Source organism: Muntiacus reevesi, chromosome 2 (assembly GCF_963930625.1).
Source record: "Muntiacus reevesi chromosome 2, mMunRee1.1, whole genome shotgun sequence".
NCBI lineage: Eukaryota > Metazoa > Chordata > Mammalia > Artiodactyla > Cervidae > Muntiacus > Muntiacus reevesi.
The window spans coordinates 31,302,552-31,329,893 of NC_089250.1; the positions used below are offsets into that span (position 1 = coordinate 31,302,552).

Sequence of the window (27,342 nt, forward strand, 5' to 3'; positions counted from 1 at the left end):
TAAAGCTATGGTGTTCATTTTGGTGAGAGACAACAGAACAACGTAGCAATGCTGATTTTTTTCAGTTACGTAAGTACATGAAATACGGCACTTGTAAGAAGTCACCTTTCTTGGCCCCCTGGTATTTCTCTAAGGCAGTGTTTCTCAAACGGATAGTGGAACCTCTAAACTGCCTATATCAAACTGACCAGGACCTTGCAAAATACGCAGATTTCTCAGTTACCAAGCCACTGATGCAGAATCTCTAAGGGAGGGGATCTGGGGTCCTAGGATCACTCTTAAAGAAGCTGTGGTCAAAATCCTTTTTCTCTATAGTCTTAATCCTAAAAGTAAAATCCACAAAATGTTAAGTGGATTTAAAGTGGATTTAATTTTCAAGTTGCACAAATGACATTTTAAAATATAGGGGGAAGGCAGTACCCTAAATCAAGAAATAAAATGTATTAAAAATTTTTTTTATGTTTTAGTATCACTGCATGGCATGTAGGATCTTAGTTCCCCAATCAGGGATTGAACCCGTGCCCCTGGCAGTGGAAGCTTGGAGTCTTAACCATTGTACCTCCAAGGAAGACCCTAAAATGTATTTTCAGAGCACTCTCAACCTTGCATTATGTATCATTTTGGTAAAGCATAATATCATGGTGAGAGTATACAGTAAAGTAGAACAGAAACTATAGTTAATAACTTGTAAGCAAAACCAAAGTTTATTAATTAATCACAGAGTTTTGCAGTCTAGGGGCTAAAACATCAACATAAAGATTGAATTAATAAAACATCTGGAAATTCCATGTGTAAAAATCATTTAGCACTTTTTAATCCCTTAAAAAGACACTAGTCTTCATGTATCATAGCAAGGCATATTAATCAGGTTAAAAAAAATCCCAATGCCACATTTCAAAGCCAAACTCCAGTGAATTAGACCAAAAAGACCTATGTGTTACTCTGCAACCAAAATATGAAAAAACAAATCACCTAAAACATCAAAGTTAGTATCACCAGGAAATGGGACAAATCAATATTCCTGTGAAAGAGCGCACAGGAGGTTTGAAAATAAATTAAAGCTAGTCATGAGGAAATATCAAACAAACCCAAACTGAGAGACTTTCTCCAAAACAACTATCCTGTACTGATGAAAATGTTAAAACCATGAAATGAAGAAAAACCAAGGAATCATTCCAGACAAGAAGAGATGACAACTAAAAGAGTGCCTGAACCTGGATGGGCTCTTGACCCAGAACGTATGTTCCGAACTTCCCTCTTGGTATTTGAAGGACTGTAGTTTAGTTAGGCTTCCCTGGTGGCTCTGACAGACAAGAATTCGCCTGCAATGCAAGAGACCCAGGTTCAATCCCTGGGTTTGGAAGAACCCCTGGAGAAGGAAATGGCAACTCACTTCAGTATTCTTGCCTGGAGAATCCCATGGACAGAGGAGCCTAGCAGGCTCCATGGGGTTGCAAAGAGTCAGACAACTAAAACGACTTCACTTTCACTTCATAGTTTAGATAGTCTGTCAGTTTTAATTTCCTCATTTGGGTCATCGTATTGTGGCTGTTTAAGAAAATGCCCTGGTTCTTAAGATCATACACTGAAGAAATGGTTCACAAAATATTTCAAATAGATAGAATGTTACAGCAAAATCACAAAATGTTAACAAGCAGGGCTTCAAGTGAAGACTAGCATTCTTGCAACTTTCTTGTAAGTTTGAAATTCTTTCAAAACAAAAAGTGAACCGTATATTTTTAAAAGCTGGAAAAGAAACACTAGAAAAAAATATACAATTTTAAGAACATATTTTTAAGCTTTCAGTCTAGAGGAACAACAAATGTCTATCTGTTTCACAAATTTAGACTAAACAAACTGAATTTTCAATTTCATTTAGTGCCTTCACATTGGAAATTACAAAACTATGTTGCTCTTTTTATTGTATATATGTGTATATTCCAGATCTATGTATATATTGATGGAAAATATGTCTACACTTTACACTTTCATTTAAACCTTGCTTCTTACAGTTATTCTTCCTTCAGTGTTGCACCTTGATGATTTAACAGCTGCATATCTGTAAGGGTTTGAAAATAAATTTAAACCAGAATATTACCTATTTAATGGCAGTCTGATACACTTATAACGTGAGAACCTTGCCACATCTGGATGGGGAGAAAGGATACATATATATGCTTGGCTGAGTCCCTCTGCTGTCCACCTCAAACTATCACAACCTAGTTAATCAGCTATACTTCAACATACACAAAAAGTTTTTTAAAAAGTCAATAAGCTGCCACATCAGGCTACCTATGCACTCAATTTTGTTAAAGCACAGGTAATCATTTCACACTGTGATTTTCTAACCAATCTGACCTAGTAATTATGTCAGAAGTTCACTATGTATGTTGGATAGACAGACGTACGCTAGGAGGAAGATGTTAATTCCCTAAAACAGTCCTTGGCACACAATGCGCACAAATATTCTTAGGGGCAGAGAGGAGGGGAAGGGATTATTGCACAATCTTATATCACTTTTGTAATACATCACCAGAAACTATGAGATAGTGGCATAATAATTAGATGCTTAATAATCTGAAGATGTAATGTTTCTGAGATTCTACAGATGTCAAAGAACAAAAGCCTTTGGTGAAAAGTGACTTTTTAACATTAACTATTTAATATTTATTTTGGCATTTTTCATTAAGTTATAACTATTAGGGAAACTGCTTTATTAATATCAAACTGAGGTACTTCCCTGGCAGTCCAATGGTTAAGAATCTGTGTGGAATCTGTGTTTCCACTACAGGGGACGCAGGTTTGATCCCTGGTTGGGGAACTAAGATCCCACATGCCACATAGTATAGCCAAAGAACAACAACAACAAAATTAACAAATTGAAAGCCATGAAAAGTTAAAAAAAAAAAAAGACTGTGGAAAATTTTTAAATGCATATTGTATCTATTATTGTGTGATAAACTATAAAGCTATGAAAAATTTAAAACTAGAACTGTAAGGAATGTCAAATCCCATTGGAAGTTGCTAGCATCAAAATTTCTTGGTACATGGTTTGTCAAATCCAAAATCTTCAGGACTGAATTCAAAATCTATTTGATTCAAGCCTGATGTGCATACTCAAAGGAATGTTATAGTGGCTTTGGGAGATTTTCCAAAGATTCTATCACAGGAGACAAGTGCAAAGGACTTTCAAATATTTCTCCTTGTTGCAATCAAATTACCATTTAAGCACTTTATTTTCTACACAAAAGATGGCTGAGAATTAGCTGAAATAAAAGTTCCCAAAGATAAACTAAATCTAAAGTTTAGGCATACTTTGAGCATATTAACATAGTCTCTGAATAGTCTGATGTATTGCATTTTTATTAAAGTTGATCACAATTTCTACTTCAAGATATTCCATCACTTAAGGGGAAAAAAAGAGTATTAAATCTGCTGGTTAGGCATACAAGGTGAATTAATGCAAATTTTAGGAAGAAGACTGAAAATACTTTTCATAAGACAGGCATCTAATAGGATAAACATGTGAACTTCTTGTACTATGTTACCAAAGGGGAAAAGTCCCTGAAAATTTCTTCCATATAAAAATTCAAGATAAAAACAATCAAAGTCAAATAAATACAGAATGAACGTCAGCATTTTTGAAAATTAGTAACCTAATATTACAGGAAAAATATTAAAATGTAATAAAAGAAATAGCACCTTTTAAAAATCAAGTTATCTAAGATGTAAGTAAAGTCTGCAAAACTATTCTGAACTACAAATTTCCAGATGAAATCATTTGAAGAGGAAGTGATAACACAAAACAAGCAATTCTGAAAAGTGAAAAGTTACATGTCGACTGTAAATGAAAACAATAGAGAACAATTAAAGCCAAAATTATACCTACACATCTATAGCAAGCAAAAAATTCCTTTTCTTTTAAAGTCACATATTTAAAATTCTCTTTAAAATAGGTCAGGAAAGCAATATACCTTAATAATAGAGGGGAAATTTTTAAAGGATATACTTAAGAATAAAAGCATGATTAGATTATCTTCAGTGTATCTTTCTATTAAACATGTGAACAGAAGCTTTATTATAAGACTTTTTACTGGTCAATAAAATTCAGAATAAAATAAGTCTATTTCAGATCATATCCTAAAATTTCTGTTACCTAAGTACCACAAAGGTGTATCACAAGATGAATTTTATTAGATGATCCCACAGTGTAGAGCAGCCTTTTTCAGCCAGAGTTCTCAATGTAACAGACCCAGTGTGACCATCAGACTCAATATTCTCATTTTCCTTTTTACAAGTGAAACTAGATATACACTTATATTCTTTCTAATCTGTTAAAATCCTTACAGTTGGAAAGGTTGACCTTGGGTAGTCAATTCAAATGAAAATAAATGTGCTTAGCAGTAATTTCAATGGCCTAAACACATTTCTAAAGACTATTTTCCAACTGTGACATTTTCTTGAATATTTTTGACTTTCATATGGCTACTTTATCTAAATCAAAAGATCTAGCAAATTATGTCCACATTTCCAAAAACTGTTATTAATCAAAAATGTTACCTGTTATACTTCAGAGAAATAGACCCTGGGTTCAAGAAATGCCAATACATTATTAACAAGTTATTATAATTCTGTATTTAGTTTCATTTATAAATATCACACAAATATCACTGGCAGGCATCATAACTTTAAATCATTAAACTAATTTTTAAATATTGATTTTAAAAGCTTTGAACCTATGTAGCAAAAATTACTTGGTAAAACTTAAAAACTACTGAAGCTTTTCCCCCACCCCACCCCAGGTAATATACCCAATTATTTTTTTTGATGATCATCACCTACCCAGGAGTTTATATTAAATACTTGCATAGTTCTTGTAGCAAATGGAGCGGCACAATCTGAAGACAAATATTGGCAAATACCACATGCCCCAAGTTATAGTTTAAGAAATAATACAACCCGCAATATTTATCAAGTTGTTTATTCTTGTTATTAAAACTTGGACTCAAGTAATCCTGGTTATTCTGGAAAAAGCACCTTGTTGTGGGGATCATTTAATCATCCTTTTCGACAATCACCTCTCCATGAAGCACCTTTCTTCTCTGACGTAACATATGAAAGTAGAGTTGTGGAAACACTTAATGGAGAAAAGAAAACAAGAAGGTGAGCTTTTGTTGGAAATGTTTCATACTTACAGCCTCTCAAACATGATGATCTTTGAGAGCAAGCCCGTCATGCACCATGGCTACTGCCCTAATCGTTACAGGGCTCAGAGTAAGGGTACAAATGGAGGCTCCTATATCATATGCCTAAATATTTTAACGCCATAAACCGTCAGGTTTTTTTTGCAAACTTAAATATTTTCTTAAATATATCTTTAAAATGACCTGGAAGGCCATGTTTGAATTGAGAACTCTGGATGGACCTAGAGACTGTCATACAGGGTGAAGCAATTCAGAAAGAGAAAAACAAGTATTATGCATTAACGCATATATGTGCAATCTAGAAAAACGGTGCAGATGAACCTATTTGCAAAGTAGAAACTGAGACACAGACATAGAGAACAAACATATTGACACCAAGCTGCAGGGAAGGGGGGTGTGGGATGAATCGGGAGACTGGGATGGACATGTATACCCTACTATGTATAAAACAGGTAATTAATGAGAACCAACTGTATAGCACAAGGAACTCTACTCAATGCTCTGTGGTGACAAAGAGGGGATATGTGCATATGTATAGCTGATTCACCTTGCTTGCTGATCAGCAGAAACACAACACTGTAAAGCAACTAAACTCCGATTAAGAAAAAAGAAAATCTCTCTAACTTTTAGGAATACTGTGTCAGAACAGTGCGGCATAAAAAAACCTGGCCCCTTCTCTGCGTTCTATCAGCTGTCCTATGTCATGAGAGGTTTCAGGAACACCTATGTGGATGTCCAACCCCACGCAACCCAGCTGCATCCATCCACCTCCCAAATAACTTCCCCTTAGTCTCAGGGATGTGCACACAAGTGACGCAGTTAACCCTCAGGAGAACACAGACTGGGGAAGAAAGCCAGGCAGTCCCTGGATGCATGCCCAGTGCTGTCTGGGTAGCAGATTCCATGGTCCCAGCTTTCTAGGATGTGATCTGAAGGAAAGTGGTCCTGTGTGAAAGAGTGATCAGTGTGGGCCCAGAGCAAAAACCCCTACTGGTTGGGCATAAGGGTGCTCTGTTATCTACAAATGCACATGTATTAGGTCAGTTAAACAAATGGTTATCCACCCTGTCGAATTTGGAGAATTAGTTTGAGTCAATTTGAACCAGTACTGTAAATTATAGGGTAAACGCTAGTGGATGAGCAAATTAACATCAGCTATAAATAATACAAATATAAAAATATATCTGAAAATGATGAACAGAATAACCAAAATGAATGAATCTAATGACAAAACAAGCTCTGAATATTTTGCTCGGGGAACTATGGATATGTACTTAAAGAATTTAACTCAAATGGAGCCAAAATGCATGAAAGATTTTACTTTTTAAGTAGGTACTACCCACCTTCATAAATGTTACCATCATATTATATCTAAGAGTCTACATATACTCAGGCAATGTAGACCTAAAGCTAACTGACCAAGTTGTGAAAATAGGTCTATAACATCCTGATTAGATCAGACTTGTTTTGAGTGCTAAGATAAGCGCTCAAAATATACTTTTATACTTGTAACTGGCAAAGCACTTAAAAGAGTCAGACATTACTTAGCGACTAAACAACAACATCAAAACTAATACAAATCATCAGGTGAACAACATCCCCTACTGACTGATCCTCCAGCAGGAGGGGGACAGCCTGATAAACTGAGAAGCTGCTACTGGCAAAGCCCAGTCTTCACAGGACACCTGAAAATGCTCTTTTACAAGTTACTGGTTTCATGGTTTCAAACCATGATCTCTTGGGCCCTGGGTTTTCAGAGAGATGCCTCAGTGACTATGAAGAAAAAGGGAACTCAAGACCTGGACCTGTAAGTATCAGGGGACAAGTGTGTCTCTGCTCCGGGTGTGCTGCTATTCACTAGATGCTGGGAAAATCAGGGGAAGGAACAAGTATTGTAGGCTTAGCATCCCTGAGCCCCCCTGAACTGGTTCTGGTGGAGAAAAAGAGGAGTCAGACTGAGAAGAGAGAAGACCAGGGAACAAAAACATTATATGACAAGCCCATTCTCTATGTCTGCATCTCTCTCTATTCCTGCCCCACAAATAGGTTCACTGGTACCACTGATTCTACATATATGCATTAATATACAGTATTTGGTTTTCTCTTTCTGACTTACTTCGCTCTGTATCTCAAGCTCTAGGTTCATCCACATCACTACAAATGACCCAATTTTGTTCCTTTTTATGGCTGAGTAATATTCCGTTGTATTTATGTACCACGACTGCTTTATCCACTCATTTGTCAATGGACATCCAGGCTTTTTTTCCCCACGTCCTGGCTATGGTATATAGTGCCGCAGGGAACACGGGGGTCACTGGGGTCACAGGGGAGGAGGGAGAAGGGAGACAAATAGAGAGAGTGGCACTGACATATATACACCACCATATGTGAATCAGACAGCTAGCTGCTATGCGCACAGGGAGCTCAGCTTGCAGCTCTGTGATGACCTGAACGGATGGGATGGTTGGAGGCTGGGAGGGAGGCTCCAGAAGAGGGGTTATAAATGCATCACTTCTGGCTGATTCACAGCGTTATATAGCAGAAATGAACACCAACTTGTAAAAGAATTATAGTCCAAGTAATTTAAAAAATTAATTAAAAAAATTAAACTAAAGATACTATACGACCATCAAGTCAACTTTTACTTCCGAAAAACGTAAAAGTTGGAGGCCCTGAAGAAGTGGCCAAATTTTATATTCATCCTCTCTAAATGAAATATTTCACACTGTGTCAATGCTGATTTTAGATTCCATAAACGTTTCTCATTTCTTTTTTCCTCCGGCACTGACCTCAGAGTCTCTAATTTTATTGACAAGGGCAAACAACGGTCTTGCTGTATTATCTTCATATTTCCTGCTAATGATTATCAAAATCTGACAAAAAATATACCACTCTGTATTTAAATGAAATGAATAAAGTCTCATCAATTCATTGCAACTATTGAAAGATGAGAAGAAATTAGTGAAAAGGCTGAGTTATTAGAAATGCCTTAAAAAAGTAGCTTATTCATTATTTTCTAGTACATAGGAAAACACACATAAGACTAAAAAGTACTTTGGGACACTGTTTCTAAGTATGTGCTTAATGAATAGAAACGATTTCAGATCTCCTTGGATAAAATATTTCTGTTCAGATGCATAATTCTAAATGCTTTCAAAGAGTTCACTGTGGGCTTATCTTTTCTTTAAAAACATAAATCATACTAAGCTTATTTTTAAATGATTTTGAGAAGGCAGTCATTTGTGTCTTAATTTACTTTTTTCCTCACAATTTGCCTTTCAATTATTTCAAATTAAGGGACTGAACAGAGGCTTTGATATATTTGTAAGACATTATTTCTCCCTTTAAAAAAAATTTTTATTTGAGTGAAGTTACTTTAGAATATAGTGCTTGTTGCCACTGTATAGCAAAGTGAATCAGCTATATGTACACATATATCCCCTCTTTTCTTGGATTTCCTTCCCCTTTAGGTCACTACAGAGCACAGTAGAGTTCCTTGTGCTGCACAGTAGATTCTGGGTAGTTACCTACTTCATACATCATGGTATATATATGTCAATCTTCTGACATCTTCTGAAGCACTTTCACAGTATATGCTACATTGGAGTGCTAACAGATATATACTTACATGGTATATATGAGGCCATGGTTATAAGAAGAAAATAATAGTAGTCAAAAGAGACATTGTATTTATTGGGAAGTCTTATGGAGAACATTCCTGTTTTCTTCACATATGGTAAGGCAGCGTATATAGTAAGAAGTTCACCAGCAACTCCAACAGGATATAGGATGATAAAAAAATTATATCTGGAGAAAGAAAAATCTGAGAATTATTTTTCTAGAATGATTACTGGGCTCTATAATTCTTTTGCTACTACTTTATTTAAGCTTAAAAATTCTCCTTCCTATATACTTATATTAACCTCACATACAAGGTTAATTTTTTCTACTTTAATGATTTGCTTAGTAATTTAATTATCACTTTTTTTCTTCTAGCAGTTCCCATTTTAAACAGCAAGATCTTAATAAGAAGTCAATTTACTTTATAGGACTGAAATAACTATACATTTGAAAGTCAATTTTGATTGATGCAGTTTTTTAAGTATGATAAATAATACAAGTATTTTTTACAGTCTATTGTAAAGTAAATATAAGCATTGTAAGATATTGTAAAAGTAACTGCTTGGACACCTGGAATCATACTGACTGATTTTTTTTCCCTGCAGCTAGTCATTTGTTGATCCAATGCTATGTTTTTAAAAGGCCAGTTATGATCCTAATTTTAGATCTAAATTTTGAAACTGCCAAAATAGTTGTTTGGAGGCATTCGGAAAACCCTGTGTGGTTATTAATTAAAAGGAACTCCTATTTTAGAAAACTGATAAAAACCATCTGAAGCACCACCAATAACTGCTAACCAACATATTGTCTAAAATTGCTTTTATGATAAAATAAGGAAGATAGGTTATTTCCTGAATCTGCATATTAAAGGAATAGTTAGCTTGCTTAAAATGGAGCTGAGAAAGTTCTAGTCAAAATCCAAATCACAGTTTCTTCATTTGGATTGCAGGTCGTCCTCTCGCATACACTGGGCCCGCAAGTGCCTGGCATCACTTCCGCCTACAGTTAGAGGCACCCCGTGAAGTCTCTACTGGTGGACCAAGCACCCCAGGTAATAACATTTCTCTGCCAAAAAAAAAATCAGTTTTCTCCAAGTCAGTTGCTCTATAATAGTTACCACAGAAGTTAAGGTCAAAATTTAGGTGGAAAAAGAAAGCAAGCAAATTGATCTGGATTTTAATCATTTTGTTGGGATTAAGACATATTTGTAAAGAGAAGTCAAATGTGTGAATACGGCAGGAGCTTGGAGACAACTTAAAAAGTCGCCTTACTTCTATGTGCCAAGGATATGTACGCAAAGGAAAGAGATGACAGAGGAGGAGAGGAGGATTATTTGCCAAAATAGATGAACTGGTAAAGAAAGAAGAATGATTCCTCAACGGTCCCCCCACGCCCCCTCCTTGCCTTATGCATGGCACCTCTCTCAGCAGCCTTGTGTTTTTCTGTGTATATCCCTTAAATCAATCTTCTCCTATCTCAATTTAAAAGCACATAACTGAACATTTTACATTCCTTTCTCAATTAAGACACTCAAACTTAAGTATTTTCTTAACTTTATGTGGCTCTCAGATGACGTTTTTTGTGTAGGACTGTTCTTTAATTGAAAAAAAATAACTCAGAATAAAGTAAGTTAAAGTCATAAAAACTAATTATTTTCAATGAAATGGGGAGAAGTTATACAATTTGACTTTATTTGCACTTTAAAAAGGCTGTAAGTCACCAATTCTCTAAGCTCTGACAGCAGCATGAGAGATTTAACTAATATTCCAAAAAAGATATGATGCTTCCTTACAGATTTCCAAATTGTCATCAGAAAATTTTTGAAAATAAAAAGAAATCCATATGAAAACATAACAATGTACATTTATCTATTCAGTGAGCTTTTCTAGGAATACTTTTGACAGATAAATAGAATCAAATCATATCCAAATATCCAAATCATCACACTAGGGCAATGCTTTATAAATAAGAAGCCATTTTTAAAGTGAAGTTTTATTTAAGAAAGGCTTCAACATTTGAACATAAATATAAATGCTATTTTAGGTTAGTTTAATGGGGTGGGCAAATACCTATAGGTGTTTGGGATCTTTCTGAGTTTTTACATGAAACATAATTATTCATGACTATGATGAACTGACATGATGTGTTATGTTAAACTATGCATTTCAAAATTGAAAGATTTTACAGAAACCTGTTTACCATTAAGGCAACTGACAAAGGATTTCTGACAGCAAATTTAAACATGCAATGGTAGAATTTTGAACTTTTCCAGAAATTCAAGACATGCAAATGCATTCTAAAAGGCAGACAAAATAGTAAAGACTATTACCTTCCACAAACAAATTTTATAAATATAGCAAATAAAAAGAGACTATATCTTGAATTAGTATTACGAAAGGTGCTGGAGGGTCTGATAGACTGAGGTCATGCAAAATGGCAGTGAGTCACATTCTGGGATTAGCATCCAGCCACATTCCAAACCGCTAATCTTGTGAAAGGCCCAATTGCCACAGTGATTAAATTTTCTGGTACAAGAAAAATAAAACCAACCAAATGCTTATAAATGGTAGTGCATCCTTCAGCAGATAAAATGTTTAAGCTCTAATTATAGTTTTAAAGCCTTATTTTATATATAAGGGCTTCCCTGGTAGCTCAGCTGGTAAAGAATCCTCCTGCAATGCAGGAGACTCCAGTTTGATTCCTGGGTTGGGAAGATCCCCTGGAGAAGGAAACGGTTACCCACTCCAGTATTCTGGCCTGGAGAATTCTATGGACTTTTTTGTCCATGGGGTCACAGAGTCAGACATGACTGAGCGACTTTCTTTCACTCACTCACTTTATATACAAAATGGTAAGCCACAAAAAAAGAGCTAGAGAATATAAAAAAGTTTGAAAGGATATATATTGATAGTATAATTAATAGTGATTATCCTTTATAAGGGGAATACAGACAATTTTAAGTTTTTATTCTTAAGAAAAAGTGTTAGGTTTTTAGTATATGGTAATCAAAAACAAGTCTGACACTAGATATGGATTACCTTGATATTAGCTGTATACTAATACCAGAGTTTGTTTAAAAAATAACAGAAATATGGATATAGCATTGTTCTTATATCACAAAGCAGTATTTAGAGTATCAGAAAACCAGAAGTAATCTAAATTCTGGCAATAGAGAACTGAGTCATTTATCCTATGGAATATGATGCAGCATTAAGAGACAGAGAGCAAGCTCTAAATGGACCTGTACCAATTTAAAAAAGAAAACAAAAGCTCCAATATATAAACAAAAATCAAGTATCATGTCATTCATTTATTTTTCAAAAACTCATATCTGTGTGTTCCCACTGTTAATAAGAAAAAGTCTGGATGGTAAACTCCCAACTTTCTCCAGGGGGAGGGCAGGGCAGTCAGGTAGGAACACTAACAGAACTTTCAATGTTTATTATATAGACTAAAAACTGTTCGTGTTTTTTATAATGAAAACATACTACTTTTGAAGCTAAATTTTAAAAATTTAAAGATTGAAGATACCATCAAACTCTTTTATCCTACCTATGTGGGATATCTATCCATCAGATGGTAAAGATGCTCTGCCTGCAATGCAGGGAACCTGGGTTCAATCCCTGGGTCAGGAAGATCCCCTGGAGAAGCGAATGCTACCCATTCCAGTATTTTTGCCTGGAGAATTCCATGGACAGAGGAGACTGGAGGACTACAGTTCATGGGGTCACAAAGAGTCAGACACAACTAAGCAACTAACACACTTCATCTATCTATTAATATCTATCTATTGTCTATCTATCTACCTACCTACTGGGTTGGCCAAAAACCCAAAAGAACTTTTTGGCCAATTCAGTACATAGCCATATATGGGACAGATAGCTCTTACCCTAACAGCCTACCTGCATTTCTCCCCACTCAGCATTTCTCACACCTGTTAGTCATTTTATTTTTTTTTTCTCTTGCATCAGGAGAGGACAGAGATTTTGCTGTCCTCACACCTGGGTATGTTATTATTATTACTGTTATTTCTGATTATAAGTATGTAGAGAATGAAATGAACAAATCTATGCTGGTTTGTGATTTGTTCTCCAAAGAGCAGTCTTGTTTTTATGATAATTCTGTAAAATATCAGCTGTTCAAGAATGCAAATTTTAAAAAGGACAGAATATCTTTTATTTTAAAAACTGTTGCTTTTGGAGAGCTATATTTAGAACCCTTGAAATATAAATGTTGTCCTCCTTTCAAATAATACAATTCCAAATAAGGATGACTTTTAAAAACTGTCTGTATCTGCTACTTAATACACACACAAAGCTGACATTGTATATACAAGATACTAAAAGTGTGGATATGACACAGGCTGAATATTAAGTTAGTGACTGATTGATGTAAGGATCACTTTTAGCAATTACAAGAACATTATGTATTTAATTCAGTGAAACTCTGTCATATTAAAAAAATTTCTAGGCGCAGAATGTTTCCAATAATTTCTTTAATATCCATTTTGTTTCTAAAGCTCACCTGTTTTATAGTTTATTTTTAGTGTTTTAGTTTATTTTCCTAACTTTGTTTTGTAGAATATAGAGTTTGTGAGCTGTCAAAAAGAAAATTTTAGTCAATCAGACAAAATGCCGTATTTTGGGTCAAGAGTTGATTTAATATAATTCCATAGATGTATATCTTGCTTTCAAGGAAAAATGAATGACCAGTTAGGAATTTATTTAAGGATACTAACATAATTTGTCTGGCATTGCTTTCACTCAAGATATATGTTAATATGACTGTTCCCGAGTCATTAAATTAAGCCTTTAGAATGCAAGTTATAAACTGCTAATATCCAAAACGGCAGCCTCCTAGCAACACACGGCTAAGACACACATTTTAATCTTCTGTGTTAGCTCAGCACACAAAACACGCATGCGCAGCACCATGAGCAACGAAACTGCAAGACATCATCGCCACCTGGCCCATTTAATGAAGTATGGCAAGTGGTCGAGAAGACTGAATGTGTAGAAGGAGTAGCGAGTGATCTCTGTCACCGTCCACGCGACCAGAAAAAGCACCACACTCTCCTCATTCTGGATCTGCGGAATTACAGAGAAAGTCACAGGATCGTTGAACTTCTTTCTCCATGAAGTTTTTTTTTTTTTTCATTATTTACTACGTGCCTTTTGTTATAATGGAGAGTTAGGGTTAGAAAGATGCAATACAGACAACTCAATGCAGTCACCATTACCTAGGTCTTTACCAATATGAGATTTAAATATGCCATTAACAGAGGAATGGCTGAATTTCTCCTGGGTCCTCTCTGTCCCCTTTTGCTCCAGCTAATAACTCAACCATCCCAGGACAATATCAGCCTCTCAGAACCAGTATGCACTGTCTAGAACAGCGTCCCTTTTATTTGATTGATCTCTTTTATTTATCTGTTGGACTCCCGCTCTTAAATGACAAGGCAATCTGAATGAGGGCCTGATTTTGTACGTGTACATGTGTGTCCACTGCCCTCTGTATGACGGGTACTGCTTAGGGACCGGGTGGACTGAGTCAGCTGAGTGAAAGATTCTAATCGAGAGGGTTGAAGTGTAGAGCAGTAAAGGGCAGAAGGTCAGCAATCTGTCCCCATGCAGACTGGAGGCCATGAGCCCAGCAGGCCACGGAAGGGAAGTTATGTGTCACCACAAGCAGACAGGACAAGTCAGGCATCTGAGGGAAGGACAGGAGGCCAGAGAGCTGTCCTCAAGTAGACAGGAGGCTCCAGAGGCTGTCAAAAAGGTCAGGAGGGCCCATGTGGGAAATGCTTCTGTCATGGGTTTAAGAGGCCCAATGGCTTGAAATGCCAAACATGGTGTGTGTTTGTCTAAAAGGCTTTAAGCCATTAATTAGACTCGAGTCTCTCTCCTGTCATGCTTCAATAAGTAGCAAGCTTATTTTTCTCTAAGTTCCTTAACCCTTCTAACTTTTAATTGAGTCTTTTCCAAGTATTCAGGGCTACAGAGCTAGATTAACTTTGTGTGTCTCCAGCTACAATGCTCGATGCTAAATGAGGAAAAAGGAACTGTCTATACTGACAACTTCAATTACATAATCAAACACAATACACAACTTCAACAGAAAAGAAAATTCTCATTTCACTACGTGACAGAATAGGAACATTTTACTTCATTTTATTTTACTTATTTTTTTTAATTTTTATTTTATACTGGAGTATAGCCGATTAACAGCGCTGTGGTGGCTTCAGGTGCATAGTAGAGTGACTCAGCCATACATATAAATGTATCCATTCTCTCCCAAACTCCCCTCCCCCTCCAGGCTGCCACATAACATTGAGCAGAGGAACACTGATTTTAAAAACTGCAAAACTCCAGAGGAGAGTATATTATGGCTATAAAAATGCCAGTTTGGGGGTTTGCTGGTGTTTCAAAGCCATTCTATGAATGCACTAAAGTCAATGTACAATCCCACTTACATCCAAACTCAACCCTTCTTTGGCCAAGGGTTCTGCTTCCTGAAATATAGCCAGGTTAATATTTTGGGTTCCTGTTAATAAGAAAGCTTTCCTGCTGGCTCAAGTAGACTCAAGTAGACCAGTGTCACTTACTGGTTTTATACTGTGAGTAACGAGCCACACCATGAAGATTCTTGAACTCACTTGGACCCCAGCCACAAGCACAGAAGTAGGTACAATTCCTTAAAAAGAAAAACAAGTCAACCACTGCCCCAAATGCAATCTCTACCGAACATAAAAATCAAATTAAAAAAAAAAAAACTCACCAATTAAACAGTGGACTATCTGTAAGCAAACAAACAAACAAAAGAATCACATGTCAATAGCATAAAATAAACCCCTGTCACCACTGGTTTTAAGTGAATCTATGGGGAGTAAGTAATAAGCAAAATTAGACTGATTCTGCTCCAACAGACATATTTTCAAATAAATATGATATAAAAACAAGCATCATTGAAAACTTACCTCAAGCAAGGCGAATGTCTGGAAAAATTTAAGTGTCTTCTGAATACTTTTATATAAACCTTTGTGTGTTCCTTTTTCCATGTAAAAACGTACCATGGCAATAGCCAGTACCAACCACCTAGAGAAAAGAAAAGCATTTTATAAAGCTCTATCAGAATGAAGTCTCCTGAATCCTGAAAAGATACGTCATAACTTATACAGTACTAGCATGTATGTGTTAACACGCTCAGTTCACTATTCTATTTTCAAAAACCCACAGGAAGAGATAACAAACATTATTTTTACATTGACTCCTCAAGGAAATAAACAGGAGTGGGTAGCCCTTCCCGTCTCCAGGGGATCTTCCCAACCGAGGAATCAAACCTAGGTCTCCCGCATTGCAGGCAGATTCTTTTACCAGCTGAAACACAAGGGAAGCCCAAGAATACTGCAGTGGGGATGCTATCCCCCAAACCAGGAATCAAACCTAGGCCTTCTGCATTGTAGGCAGATCCTTCACCAGCTAAGCCACAAAGGAAGCCCAAGAATAGTGCAGTGGGTAGGCTATCCCTTCTCCAGCAGATCCTGAATCGAACTGGGGTCTCCTGCATTGCAGGCGGATTCTTTACCAACTGAGCTATCAGGGAAGCCCGTATTCAAGATCAGCTACATACAGATGTCAAATAATGTGCATTGTATTTTTGGTTTCAGCAGATAAAGTAAGACTGAAGTAGGTTTCTCTATCAAAAATGAAGTTATTATAAAGTAGTTCATAATTATATAAAGATTTGATGTAAAGAGCTATGTGTATATAAATATGTATTTTACACAAATATATAAGTAAAAGTCGTTAATAAGAACCATTAATGTTTTTATAATTTCCATTAAATAAAAACAATTGTGAGGCCGCAGAAGGAACACATATAGAAGGTCAGATGTAAACCTGCTTTTATAACCTTTATAAAAATTTGTATTTATTCATTTATTTATTTTTTATTTTTGGCTGTGCTGGGTCTTTATTTTCCAAGCAGGTTTTCTCTAGTTGTGATCAGGGGCTACTCTCTAGTTGTCGTGCATGGGCTTCTCATTGCACTGGCTTCTCTTGTTGTGGAGCATGGGCTCTAGAGCACAGGTTCAATAGTTGTGGTGCACAGACTTAGTTGTTCCACGGCATGTGGGATCTTCCCAGATCAGGGATTGAACCCATGTCTCCTGCATTGGCAGGCGGACTCTTTACCAATTGAGTCACCAGAGGAAGCCCCAAGCCTGCTTCTAAAACTAGTGGTTAGCAAGTGGGAAAGGGAAGGGGAGAGGGATAAAACAAGAATTGGGGGTTAAAAGACACAGACTACTATGTATAAAATAAACAAGGAACAAGGATATATCATATGGCACAGGGAAATACAGCCACTGTTTTATAATAACTCCAAATGGAGTATATTCTATAAAAATATTGAATCACGATCCCTCGCACTCTTCCTTTCCAACCACGGCCCTGCAGGATGGCTCCCGCAAAGAAGGGCGGCGAGAAGAAGGACCGGTGGTGACAAGAGAACACACCATCAACATTCACAAGCGCATCCATGGAGTGGGTTTCAAGAAGCGTGCCCCTAGGGCACTCAAATCCCGAAGTTTGCCATGAAGGAGATGGGAACTCCAGAAGTGCGCATCGACACCAGGCTCAACAAAGCCGTCTGGGCCAAAGGAATCAGGAAATGTCCCATACCAGATCCGTGTGCGGTTGTCCAGAAAACGTAATGAAGACTAAGACTCGCCAAACTAGCTCTACGCTCTGGTTACCTACATGCCCGTCACCACCTTAAAAAATCTACAGATAGCAAGTGCTCGGGCCTGGTGCACTGGGAAGACCCAGAGGAATCGGGTGGAGAGGGAGGTGGGAGGGGGGATCGGGATGGGGAATACGTGTAACTCTATGGCTGATTCATATCAATGTATGACAAAACCCACTGAAAAAAAAAAATTTTTTAAATAATAATAATAAAAAAAATAAAAATAAATAAAAATAAATTACTGACACTGTAAAAAAAATAATAATAAAACATTAGAGAAAAAGAAAAAAAAATCTACGGACAGTCAATGTGGACGAGAACTAATTGCCTGATGGTGCAATAAAGTTATTGAACTGCCTTCGCAAAAAAAAAAAATATTGAATCACTATGTTGCACACCTGAAACTATTATTGTAAATCAACTATACTTTTTTTAAAAAGGGTTCATTAAAAAAAAAAAAATGCACATCCTCACCCCTTTGAACTTGGTGGTGGTTTAGCCACGAAATTGTATCTGGCTCTTGTGACCCCGTGGACAGTAGACCACTCAGCTCCTTTGTCCACCTATACATTAAATGTAGTTGTGGTGAATGAATGGTACTTACAAACACAAATCAAACCTGTGGACATCAGCTTTCTCACAAGTCAGATACTCAATCTCCAAGAGTCCCTGATAAGAGTTCAATTTTTTCCATTGCAATTACAAAAGCACTTTGAAGCTTAAAAAAGTTGCATCACCTGTAACTTTTAAACATCTTTAATAATATACACTCATGGAAATGAATAGCTGCCCCAGGTTTTCAGAAACAGTGGTCTCCAAAGTGACTAGTTAAATGGATTTATGAATTATAAAATTATTACACACTTTTAACTTTTTAATTAAAAAGCACTCATAAAATAGACAAGTGGTTTAAAGGTGCCTGTGAAGAAATGACTGATTGAGTGGGATGAAAAGCAGACTCAATAGAACAGTGAGAAAATAGTAGAACAACACTTCAACCCTGGGAATGTTCCCTCCTCAGCACAGAATGAGTCAAGAACAATCACTTTCTAGTGAGAATGACATGAAATCAGGCAAATGCCAGGAACTATCACAAAGACCTTTGAAATGTAGAAGTATTAACGTAATAGCAAGTACACTTTTGGAGTGCTTTCAATGTTCTAGACACTGTCCTATCTATATATGTATATATATAGTTAAAATATGAATATTTCACCCTCACAATAACCCTATGAGGTAGCAACTACTATTATCCTATTTCACTGCTGTGGAAATAGGAGAAAGGGCCATGGAGCCAGTCAGCTGGGACCTGAACCCACCACTCATCTCATAGTCTATGCTCGTCGACTACCCCGCTGCACTGGTCGGGCCCTAAGCACACAGTGCCTGGTGCGTTGTCCTTAGTCACTCAGTCGTGTCCAACTCTTCGCAACCCCATGGACTGCAGCCCGCCAGGCTCCTCTGTCCATGGGATTCTCCAGGCAGGAATACTGCAGTGGGTTGCCATGCCCTCCTCCAGGGGATCTTCCCAACCCAGGGATCAAACCCAGGTCTCCCGCATTACAGGCGGATTCTTCACCATCTGAGACACCAGGGAAGCCCAAGAAGACTGGAGTGAGCAACCTATCCCTTCTCCAGGGGATCTTCCCGACCCAGGGATCAAGTGGGCGCCTCCTGCACTGCAGGGAGATTCTTTACCAGTGAGCTACCAGTCTGGGGATATTAGCTAATCATAAAAATACATGTATTTAAATTGTAGTAATTTTTAAAGCTATACAGAGTGTTACTACTCAGATATTTCAGCTGATAGTAGTATGCTATCAGGAAAGTTTGAAGGCCGTTGTTCAACACAAGGTAATCACCATGCAGAGACATCTAAGGGCTTATCCTAAGGCTTAGAGTAAGTTCATGGTGGAGGTCTTTTAAAGCCCGTTGCTTTTCTCTTTTTACTACCGTGGCTTCCTGGATTCAGCTCATGGTTTCACCCCACACTGGAGCCAACACTCAATTCTGTGCTGGGTTCATCTGAGTGTGCTCATCTGAAGGATGTTTTAGGTACCTTCCAGTTGTAAGATGTTATGATTTTCAACATCTTCAATGCCAAGGCCTTATATGACTTCTCATAAGAAAACAAGCTCCATAAGCTGTTTTAATTCGGAGCTTCCCTGGTGGCTCAGGGTAAATAACCCGCCTGCCAATATAGGAGGCACGGGTTTGACCCCTGGGCCAGGAAAATACCACATGCACAGAACAAAAATTATTACCCTACCAAAGAATTCATCAGAAGATTCATCGAGATGATAAGTTTTCTATATTTTTAAAAGCATAATACAAAAATCGAAGCATCGTTAACAGTAACACATTTTATTGTTGTCCCATAGGTGGCAGTATTGTACCAACTATTAATGGTACCGCATTCGGAGAATACCACCACTAACCTGTTAGAAATAAAAGAAATGAACACTCTAGGGTTATAAAGGACCATGGAACCATCTGTGCTAACCTCTCACCTGTTTTTCAATAAATACAGCCAGAAGCTCATCTGAAATAATCCATTCTCACCTCCTAAGCCCTCCATCACAAAGGGTGAGGATCAAAATTTCTCTTAAGGGCCCTATATTTAAGTAACCTTGGACTGCTACATCCATCAGTTTAGTCATTTTAATTTTAAATATTTCCAGAAACGACTAGAGTTCCTACAATTCAGAATTATTTTCTGGAAAGTTTTCTTAAAAAATATTTCAGAGCTATCAATTACACAAATATGAACCCAGACACTTTCAGTCCCTAACAAAACACTCTCTTTGGAAAATATAAACGTGTGCTCCACATGTAGAAGGTTTCTTACTTGCTTGATTCATTTATTTATTCATTCAGCTTCAGTATCAACATTTATTGCTACACCAGGTACTGTGCTAGGTCCTGGGGAATTAGAGATAAGACATAGTTTTAATAAGTGGAGAAAAGCAACTGTGCATCAAGGAAAGAGATGTATAATTTCCTAAACACCTTATGGCACTCATTAAACTCCTCCTTCTCACGCACTATGGCTGTGATGACCCTAAAAAGTCTTACTGAAGGTGGAGCTCTCTTTTCCAGATATCTTCTGTTGCCTCTTTTTCTCCTAATATCTCTTGGAGACCACCTGCTTTTTTAAGAACTTGGTTATCTACACCTATATCTCCTATTTTTTTTAATTTCGACACTACTTTAAAAAAATTTTATGAACAACTTCAAACATATACAAAGGTGTAGAGCATGCATGAAAGGTGTAGAGCTGAAACTCCAATACTTTGGCCACCTGATGCTAAGAATGACTCATTGGAAACGACCCTGATGTTGGGAAAGACTGAAGGCAAGAGAAGGGAACGACAGAGGATGAGATGGTTGGATAGCATCACTGACTCGATGGACATGAATTTGAGCAAGCTCCGGGAGTTGGTGATGGACAGGGAGGCCTGCTGTGCTGCAGTCCAAGGGGTCACAAAGAGTCGGACATGACTGAGTGACTGATCTGAACTGAGAGCATGAATGATACTATGAACCCTGCTCATCACTGCCCTGCTTCAACCAGTACCATCTTTTAAATTTTTTTAATTCATTTTATTTTTTGACCACAAGGTATGTGGGACCTTAGTTCCCTGATCAGAGATTGAACCTGTGCCCCCTGCAGTGGAAGCACAGAGTCTTAACCACTGGACCAGAGGAAGACCCAACCAGTATCATCTTACAAATAATTTTGTTTCATCCAAACTTCTATTCACTTCTCTCCCCACAAGCCTTCCTCTCTGATTATTCTGAATTAAATCTCATACATCCTATAATATGATTGATAAATGCTTAATGATGTCTTTCTCAAAGGTTTATTTTCCACAAAGAGAGCCAAAACACCACTATCCCATGTGAAGAATTTAATGAGAACTTCTTCAATCACAAAACTTAGAGTTAAGACACAACTGTCTCAGAATTTTTAAAAATCATAATTGGGGGAATTCTCTGGTGGTTCAGTGGTTAGGACTCAGTGCTGCCAATGCAGGGGGCATGGGAGTGACCTGGATTGGTGAACCAAGATCTCGCATACAATACAGCCAAAAAAAAAAAAAAAAAGAAGAAATCATGACTGAAATAAGATTCATTCACTGTAATTAGTTACTATGTCTTTTTTTATGACTATGTTGATCTATACATTTTGCCTCCTTCCATCCATCCATTCATTTCTCCTCCCTCCTCTTTTTCAAAAACTTTATCTGCTGAAGACACTGAGTGGTTTGAATGGATAAAAAGCACTATTTCCAATAGCCGGGACATGGGAGCAATCTAAATGTTCTTTGACGGATGGACGGATAAACAAAATGTGGAACATATATACAATGGAATAGTACTCAGCCATAACGAAGGAATGAAATCAGGTCATTTCTAGCAATGTGGATGGACCTAGAGTCTGTCATACAGAGTGAAGTAGGTCAGAGAGAGAAAAACAAACAATATCAATGCATAGATGTGGAATCTAGACAAACGGTACAGATGAACCTATCTGCAGGGCAGGAACAGAGCCACAGACATGAGAGAGCGGACGTGTGGGCACAGTGGGTGGGGGATGAACTGGGAGAGTAGGATTGACATATATACACTACCATGTATAAAACAGCTAGCTAGTGGGAAGCTGCAGTGTAACACAGGGAGCCCGGCTCTGTGCCCTGTGATTACCTAGAGGGGTGGTATGCAGTGGGGTGGGGTGGTGGGGGGTGAGAGGGAGGTTCAAGAGGGAGGGGATATGTGTATACATATGGCTGATTTATTTTGTTGTACAAGACTGTAAAGCAACTATACTCCAATTAAAAAAAAAAAGCTGTCACAGATCCACACATGGATTCATCCTCCCCCGGAATAAAATATATGTCTATTACTTAACATGTTGAGAAATGTACATGCCTGAACCTTGGGTCTGGTGCTCTGCTAACATACACCATGTACACAGGGAGAATATTTCAGTATCTGCACAAAGTATACTTTACAATTCACCACCAGGAATAGGAATTATCATTTCTAAACACCCACTATGTGTCAGGCAACTCTGTCAACCACTTCATATCCACTTAATTCCTTGTAATAATCTAGCAAAGTAGTTGTGTTGTTCCTTTGACAGATGAGAAAACCCAGGGTCAGAGAGGTTATGGAACTTATCTGAGGTTACCCGGCTAAAAAGGGGTGAAAACATAACCTTCAGTTATCACCTTCCGTACTGCTTACAGGTTAGAATCCAAACATGTTAGTGAAGCATGTCAGGCCTGCGCAAAGGGGCAGGCTACCCGTCCATCTTTCTGTCCCAGCCTATGCTTCAGACCCACTTGTCTTCACCCTAACAGCATGTCTAGTGGTGTCACATCTCTGTACCCTAACTCCTGATGCTTCCTCAACCCTGCCAAGTAAATCCTGCTCATCCTTCAAAGCTCAGTTAGAATGCAATGGTTACATATACATACACACACACACACACACACACACACCTGTCTCTGATTCTCCCTACCTACAGACATGACACCTCTGTGGAACACTTATTTCATCCCGTCTTTTACTGCAATCTATAAATGTCCCTGGTAACACTTCTCCAAGCACAGGGCCTAAAATATTTAGCTTTTGTCTCTCACTTGACCTAAGACAATTCACAAATACATGCAGGCTTCAAAAGTGTTTGTGGCAAAAAAAAAAAAGAAGAGAGAGAAAATGCTCCTAGCCAAGCATCTATTGTGAACAAGTACCATAAAAATCCTCACATCCTTTAAATCACATTATTACTTAACTAAATTAATTAGATCCTGTAGTTCTACTCTGGGAATTCATCCTAAACAAGTAATTCAAGAGAAACAAATTAAAGGATAATATCATTAGAGACATGATTTGTACTATTACTGTAACTTAACTCTATTCACTTTTATATAACCATGAAAGAGTGTAATTTTGAAACCTACATGGAAATATTTGGTGAAATACTGCATGAAAACTGAATATCCAACAGAGTAGATACTGTAACTACAATACTCTATAATATCAGTACATTCATTTACTCGACAAATACTGGGTTGGCCAAAAGGTTCCTTTGGGTTTTTCTATAAGATGTTCTGGAGAAACTCAAAAGAATTTTTTGGCCAACCCAGTATTTCTTGAGAGTTTCACGGGGCTAACGTTGTATAGGGTCTGCGAAGCAGACCAATAAGCAACAAAACGATTTAGTAAAATTCATCGTACAGTTATATGGTGACAAGCATGATGGAGAAAAATAAAGCAGGCAAAGGGGATAAGGAGTGATGTGTAAGCAGCTGCTACTTAAATGAAGACAGCCAGGGAAGGCCTGCCTGAGTATGGTAATTTGAGTAAAAATCTGAACAAACTTATTCTCATGAGATATTACAAGGAAAAATGAAAAGTCATGCTGAGCTTATAGAATTAGGCAATTTCTTTTTTACACTTATGTAAAAATTTCATTTCTCAGATATTGTTTGATTTCAAAACTATTACCAAGAAAATCAATAGATCTTCCAAAGTTGTGCTAAATGCGAAAAAACCAAGCTAATAAACAAAAAGAACCTCTGCATTAGCAGATGCAAGCTATTACACATAGACTAAATAAACAAGGTCCTACTGTATAGCACAGAGAACTTATTCAATATCCTATGATAAATCATAATGAAAAAGAATATATAAAAACAGAATGTCTATATGTGTATAACTAAGTCACTATGCTACAGAGCATATACAGCAGAGATGGGCAAAACACTGTAAATCAACTAAACGTCAAGTTAAAACAAATCAGTTGCTAGGATCCTAAATCTTAAATGTTCTCCATCCCAAAATAAATATGGCAACTATGTGAGGTGACAGATGTGCTAACTAACCTTATGATGAAAATCATTTTGTAATATGTACATATACCAAGTAATACATCAAGCAATCGTATTGTACACCTTAAACTCCCGGTGTTAGGTGTCAGTTACAACTCAATAAAGCTGGGGGAAAGAAAGCCAGCCAAAAAAAAAAAAAAAAAAACCTCCAAACCACTCAACGTACACGTGTGTGTTCCACTTTGAATATCACAGCTTTGCCAGCCTCATCTGCACAATGTCTGCACTGCTGCTACTGCTAAGTCACTTCAGTTGTGTCTGACTCTGTGTGACCCCATAGACATCAGCCCACCAGGCTCCCCTACCCCTATGTCCCTTCAATTAAATCAGGAAGCTTCACTGCATCTCAAGTCTATTTTCAGAACTCATCTCACTTGAAATATCCACCCTCTACATATGCAAATCCTACTCTTTCTTCAACTCTCAAAGCCTCTAGAAAGCTTCCAAAGAGTTAGTTAGCTTCCAAAGAGTTAGTTATATGGATTATTCCATTTCTGCTCCCCTTGCCTTTAAACAACTGGGAGACAGACAAGTTTCCGGGGAAGCAGTGATTTTGCCGAGCCAGGTAGGAAGGTCAGGAATGAAGTTTGAGAACACACCGGAGAGAACATTTAATTCTGCTCCAGTTGGGGTAAGACACCCAGAAAACTTCAAAGAGGTGACGGTGGTTAAAAGTCATGGCAGGAACACAGGGAATATTATCCACAGGATGAACAAGCCTGAGCAAAGATGGAAAGAGCCATGAAAATAAAATTGCACGGTGCTTTGAGGGCACAGTTGAGCGAGAGGAGATACCAAAAGCAATAAAACTGGGAAGAGTAATCAGGCAGATATTGCCTTGAATGACAGCCTAAATCCCTTCCATTACAGTGGCAGTAATGCAGAGTCACTGAAGGCTTTAAAACTGGAGTTACGCATTGATCTTCATTTTTTTAAAAGGTAACTCCGCCTTCAAAAGGGAAAGTGGCCTGGAAAAGAAAGGGACCGCAGACAAGTTAATAGATGGCAGGCTTCCCCAGTGTTTATTAACTGGATGAGACTAGCAAGAAGTGACGATTTTTTGCAGGCTGTAGCACACAGTGGGTACCCAAGTGTTCTCCAGTGGCTTGTGAATCAATTAGTTTTCTTTTTCAAAATCAGAAAACGTAAAGTGGGAAGCAGAAGTAGCAGAGCTCCGGAGTCAAACTGTCTGGGCTGAAGTCTTAAGTCTGACGCTTACTGGTTGTGTGAACTTGAGCAAGTTACTTAATCGATTTGTGCCTCGGTTTCCCATTCTATCAAATGTAACATCGTGCACCCCTCACAGAACGTAGAGGACCGATGATGACAGATTACACCTAGACGGACCGACAACAGTGCCTGCCCCACAGTGAGTCCTCGTTAGGCATTAAGCACAAAAGTACTCACCACTGTCTCAAGTCATTTATTAAATCTCGGTCAATCACAGTTTTCTGTACGCCCTAGAGAAAGTTTTCGATATTAAGCTTTCCCCCCACATTTCCAGAGGTTAGTAATACTTCGTGGGATAACGGAAAACAGTTTTGTTTTGTTTTTTAAGGCAATGCCATTTAGAAATGGAAGAGCACTTCCCAGCAGGTTTTTAAAAGTCACTGCGGCCGCTCTTTGCAGAGCTATGATAGTCATTGTGTAACCTTAACTTGTAAATCGCACTCAAAGTCAGAAATAAAAGTAAAGAGTATCAGTCACGGAGCCACAAGATCCTGGACAAGAATGTCACGCTCCGATCTCGCAGGGTATTTAGAAAATCGTCCCAGGTAAGAAGCTCTCCGGCGCACTATTACTTAAAAAAAAATCGCAGCGACAGGAACAGTTAGCAAACTCTGCCCAGCGATCCGGAGCACGAGGCTGTGCAGTCCAGGGGCCGGCGACCGGGAAAGCGGGTTGGAGTCACCCTCCGGACAGCTCCGGGCTCGGGGGCGGCGGGACCTCGGCGCTTCTTCAGCAGCAGCGGCAGCGGTGGCGCCCGGGGCGGAGGGGGCGGGCGGGGGCCGCCTCCCCCGCGGGTCGGCCCCGCATTCCTGCCCAGGTCTATACTTAACCTCCGGCCCGCGCCCCGCGGCCGCCGCGCGCGCCGTGCACCGTATTAGGCAATGCCGGGCGAGCACCGCCCGGCCCCCCCGCCCTGCTCCATTCAAGCCCGGAGGCGCAGCGCCCCTCCCCCCCACCACGACCGCCGCCCGCGCCCCCTTCCTGCGCCGCACGCACCCCCGCGCCGCGACCACCCAGCTACCCGCGCGCACGCGCACCCGGCCCCTCGCCGCCCCTCCCGGGAGCCGGGAGCGCTCCGCCGGCGACCAGAGCGCGCAGAGTCGGGGGCGCGGCGGCGCGTGGAGGGCCCCCTCTGGGCGCACGTACCCCGCGGTCATGGCGATGTTGTAGAAGATGAGCCAGACTGTGGCCAACAAGCCCAGGCGCCTCCGCTTGCCCACCGCCTCCCTCTCCTCGCTCGCCTCCGAGGCGCCGCCGTTGGTGCCGTCCTCCTCGCTGGACGCCATGGCGGCCGCGCAGCCGGGGGACGTGAACGAGAGGGGCAGGGGAGCGGGAGGGTACCCGGCCGAGCGCGCCGCTGAAGCGCCGCCGCCCGCTGCAGCCGCCTCCGTCAGGCGCCCCATGTGCCGCGCGCAGGGGGCTCGGCGCCGCCAGACCGGCCGCCCGCGGTGGGAGGAGCGGGCGCCCCCGGCCGCCGCCCCGCCCCCGGCCTTCGGGAGCGCGCACCGCGCGAGGGCCTGGCCGCCTGGCCTGGGAGTGGGGACGCGGGGGTCCTGGGAGCCCCTGGTTGCAATCTCTCGCCCCCCTATCGGGGAAACCTCGCAGATGGGGAACCTCCTCTTGGAAACGCCGGGGAAGTCTTG

The 27,342-nt window shown here is 39.2% G+C and overlaps 2 protein-coding genes across 2 annotated transcripts in view; one reads left to right on the forward strand and one right to left on the reverse strand.

Moving 5' to 3' along the window:
* Nucleotides 1–3,342: 3,342 nt before the first annotated feature.
* HACD1 (3-hydroxyacyl-CoA dehydratase 1) lies at nt 3,343–27,177 on the reverse strand. Its single transcript, XM_065921187.1, has 7 exons — nt 26,846–27,177; nt 15,802–15,919; nt 15,603–15,621; nt 15,430–15,518; nt 13,791–13,912; nt 8,833–9,011; nt 3,343–5,137 (listed from the first exon to the last, which is right to left on the reverse strand). The coding sequence occupies exons 1-7, from the start codon at nt 27,100–27,102 to the stop codon at nt 5,055–5,057; spliced, it is 867 nt and encodes a 288-aa protein (XP_065777259.1). The 5' UTR covers nt 27,103–27,177; the 3' UTR covers nt 3,343–5,054.
* STAM (signal transducing adaptor molecule) overlaps nt 26,226–27,342 on the forward strand; it is an 84,884-nt gene continuing 83,767 nt past the window's right edge. Inside the window, exon 1 of the mRNA XM_065921184.1 lies at nt 26,226–26,244. The gene's annotated coding sequence lies outside the window, so the exon portion shown is untranslated. The remainder of the gene's footprint in view (nt 26,245–27,342) is intronic.

Excerpts from the sequence above, each read along its gene's own strand:
- HACD1 (XM_065921187.1), bottom strand. The coding sequence starts at position 27,102 with ATGGGGCGCCTGACGGAGGCGGCTGCAGCGGGCGGCGGCGCTTCAGCG. Across the intron at positions 13,913-15,429 it reads TTACTCACAGTATAAAACCA|ATCCAGAATGAGGAGAGTGT; the intron begins GTAAGTGACACT and ends GTAATTCCGCAG. Across the intron at positions 9,012-13,790 it reads TACTTCATTAAATGGGCCAG|ATATAATTTTTTTATCATCC; the intron begins GTGGCGATGATG and ends TTCTTTCTCCAG.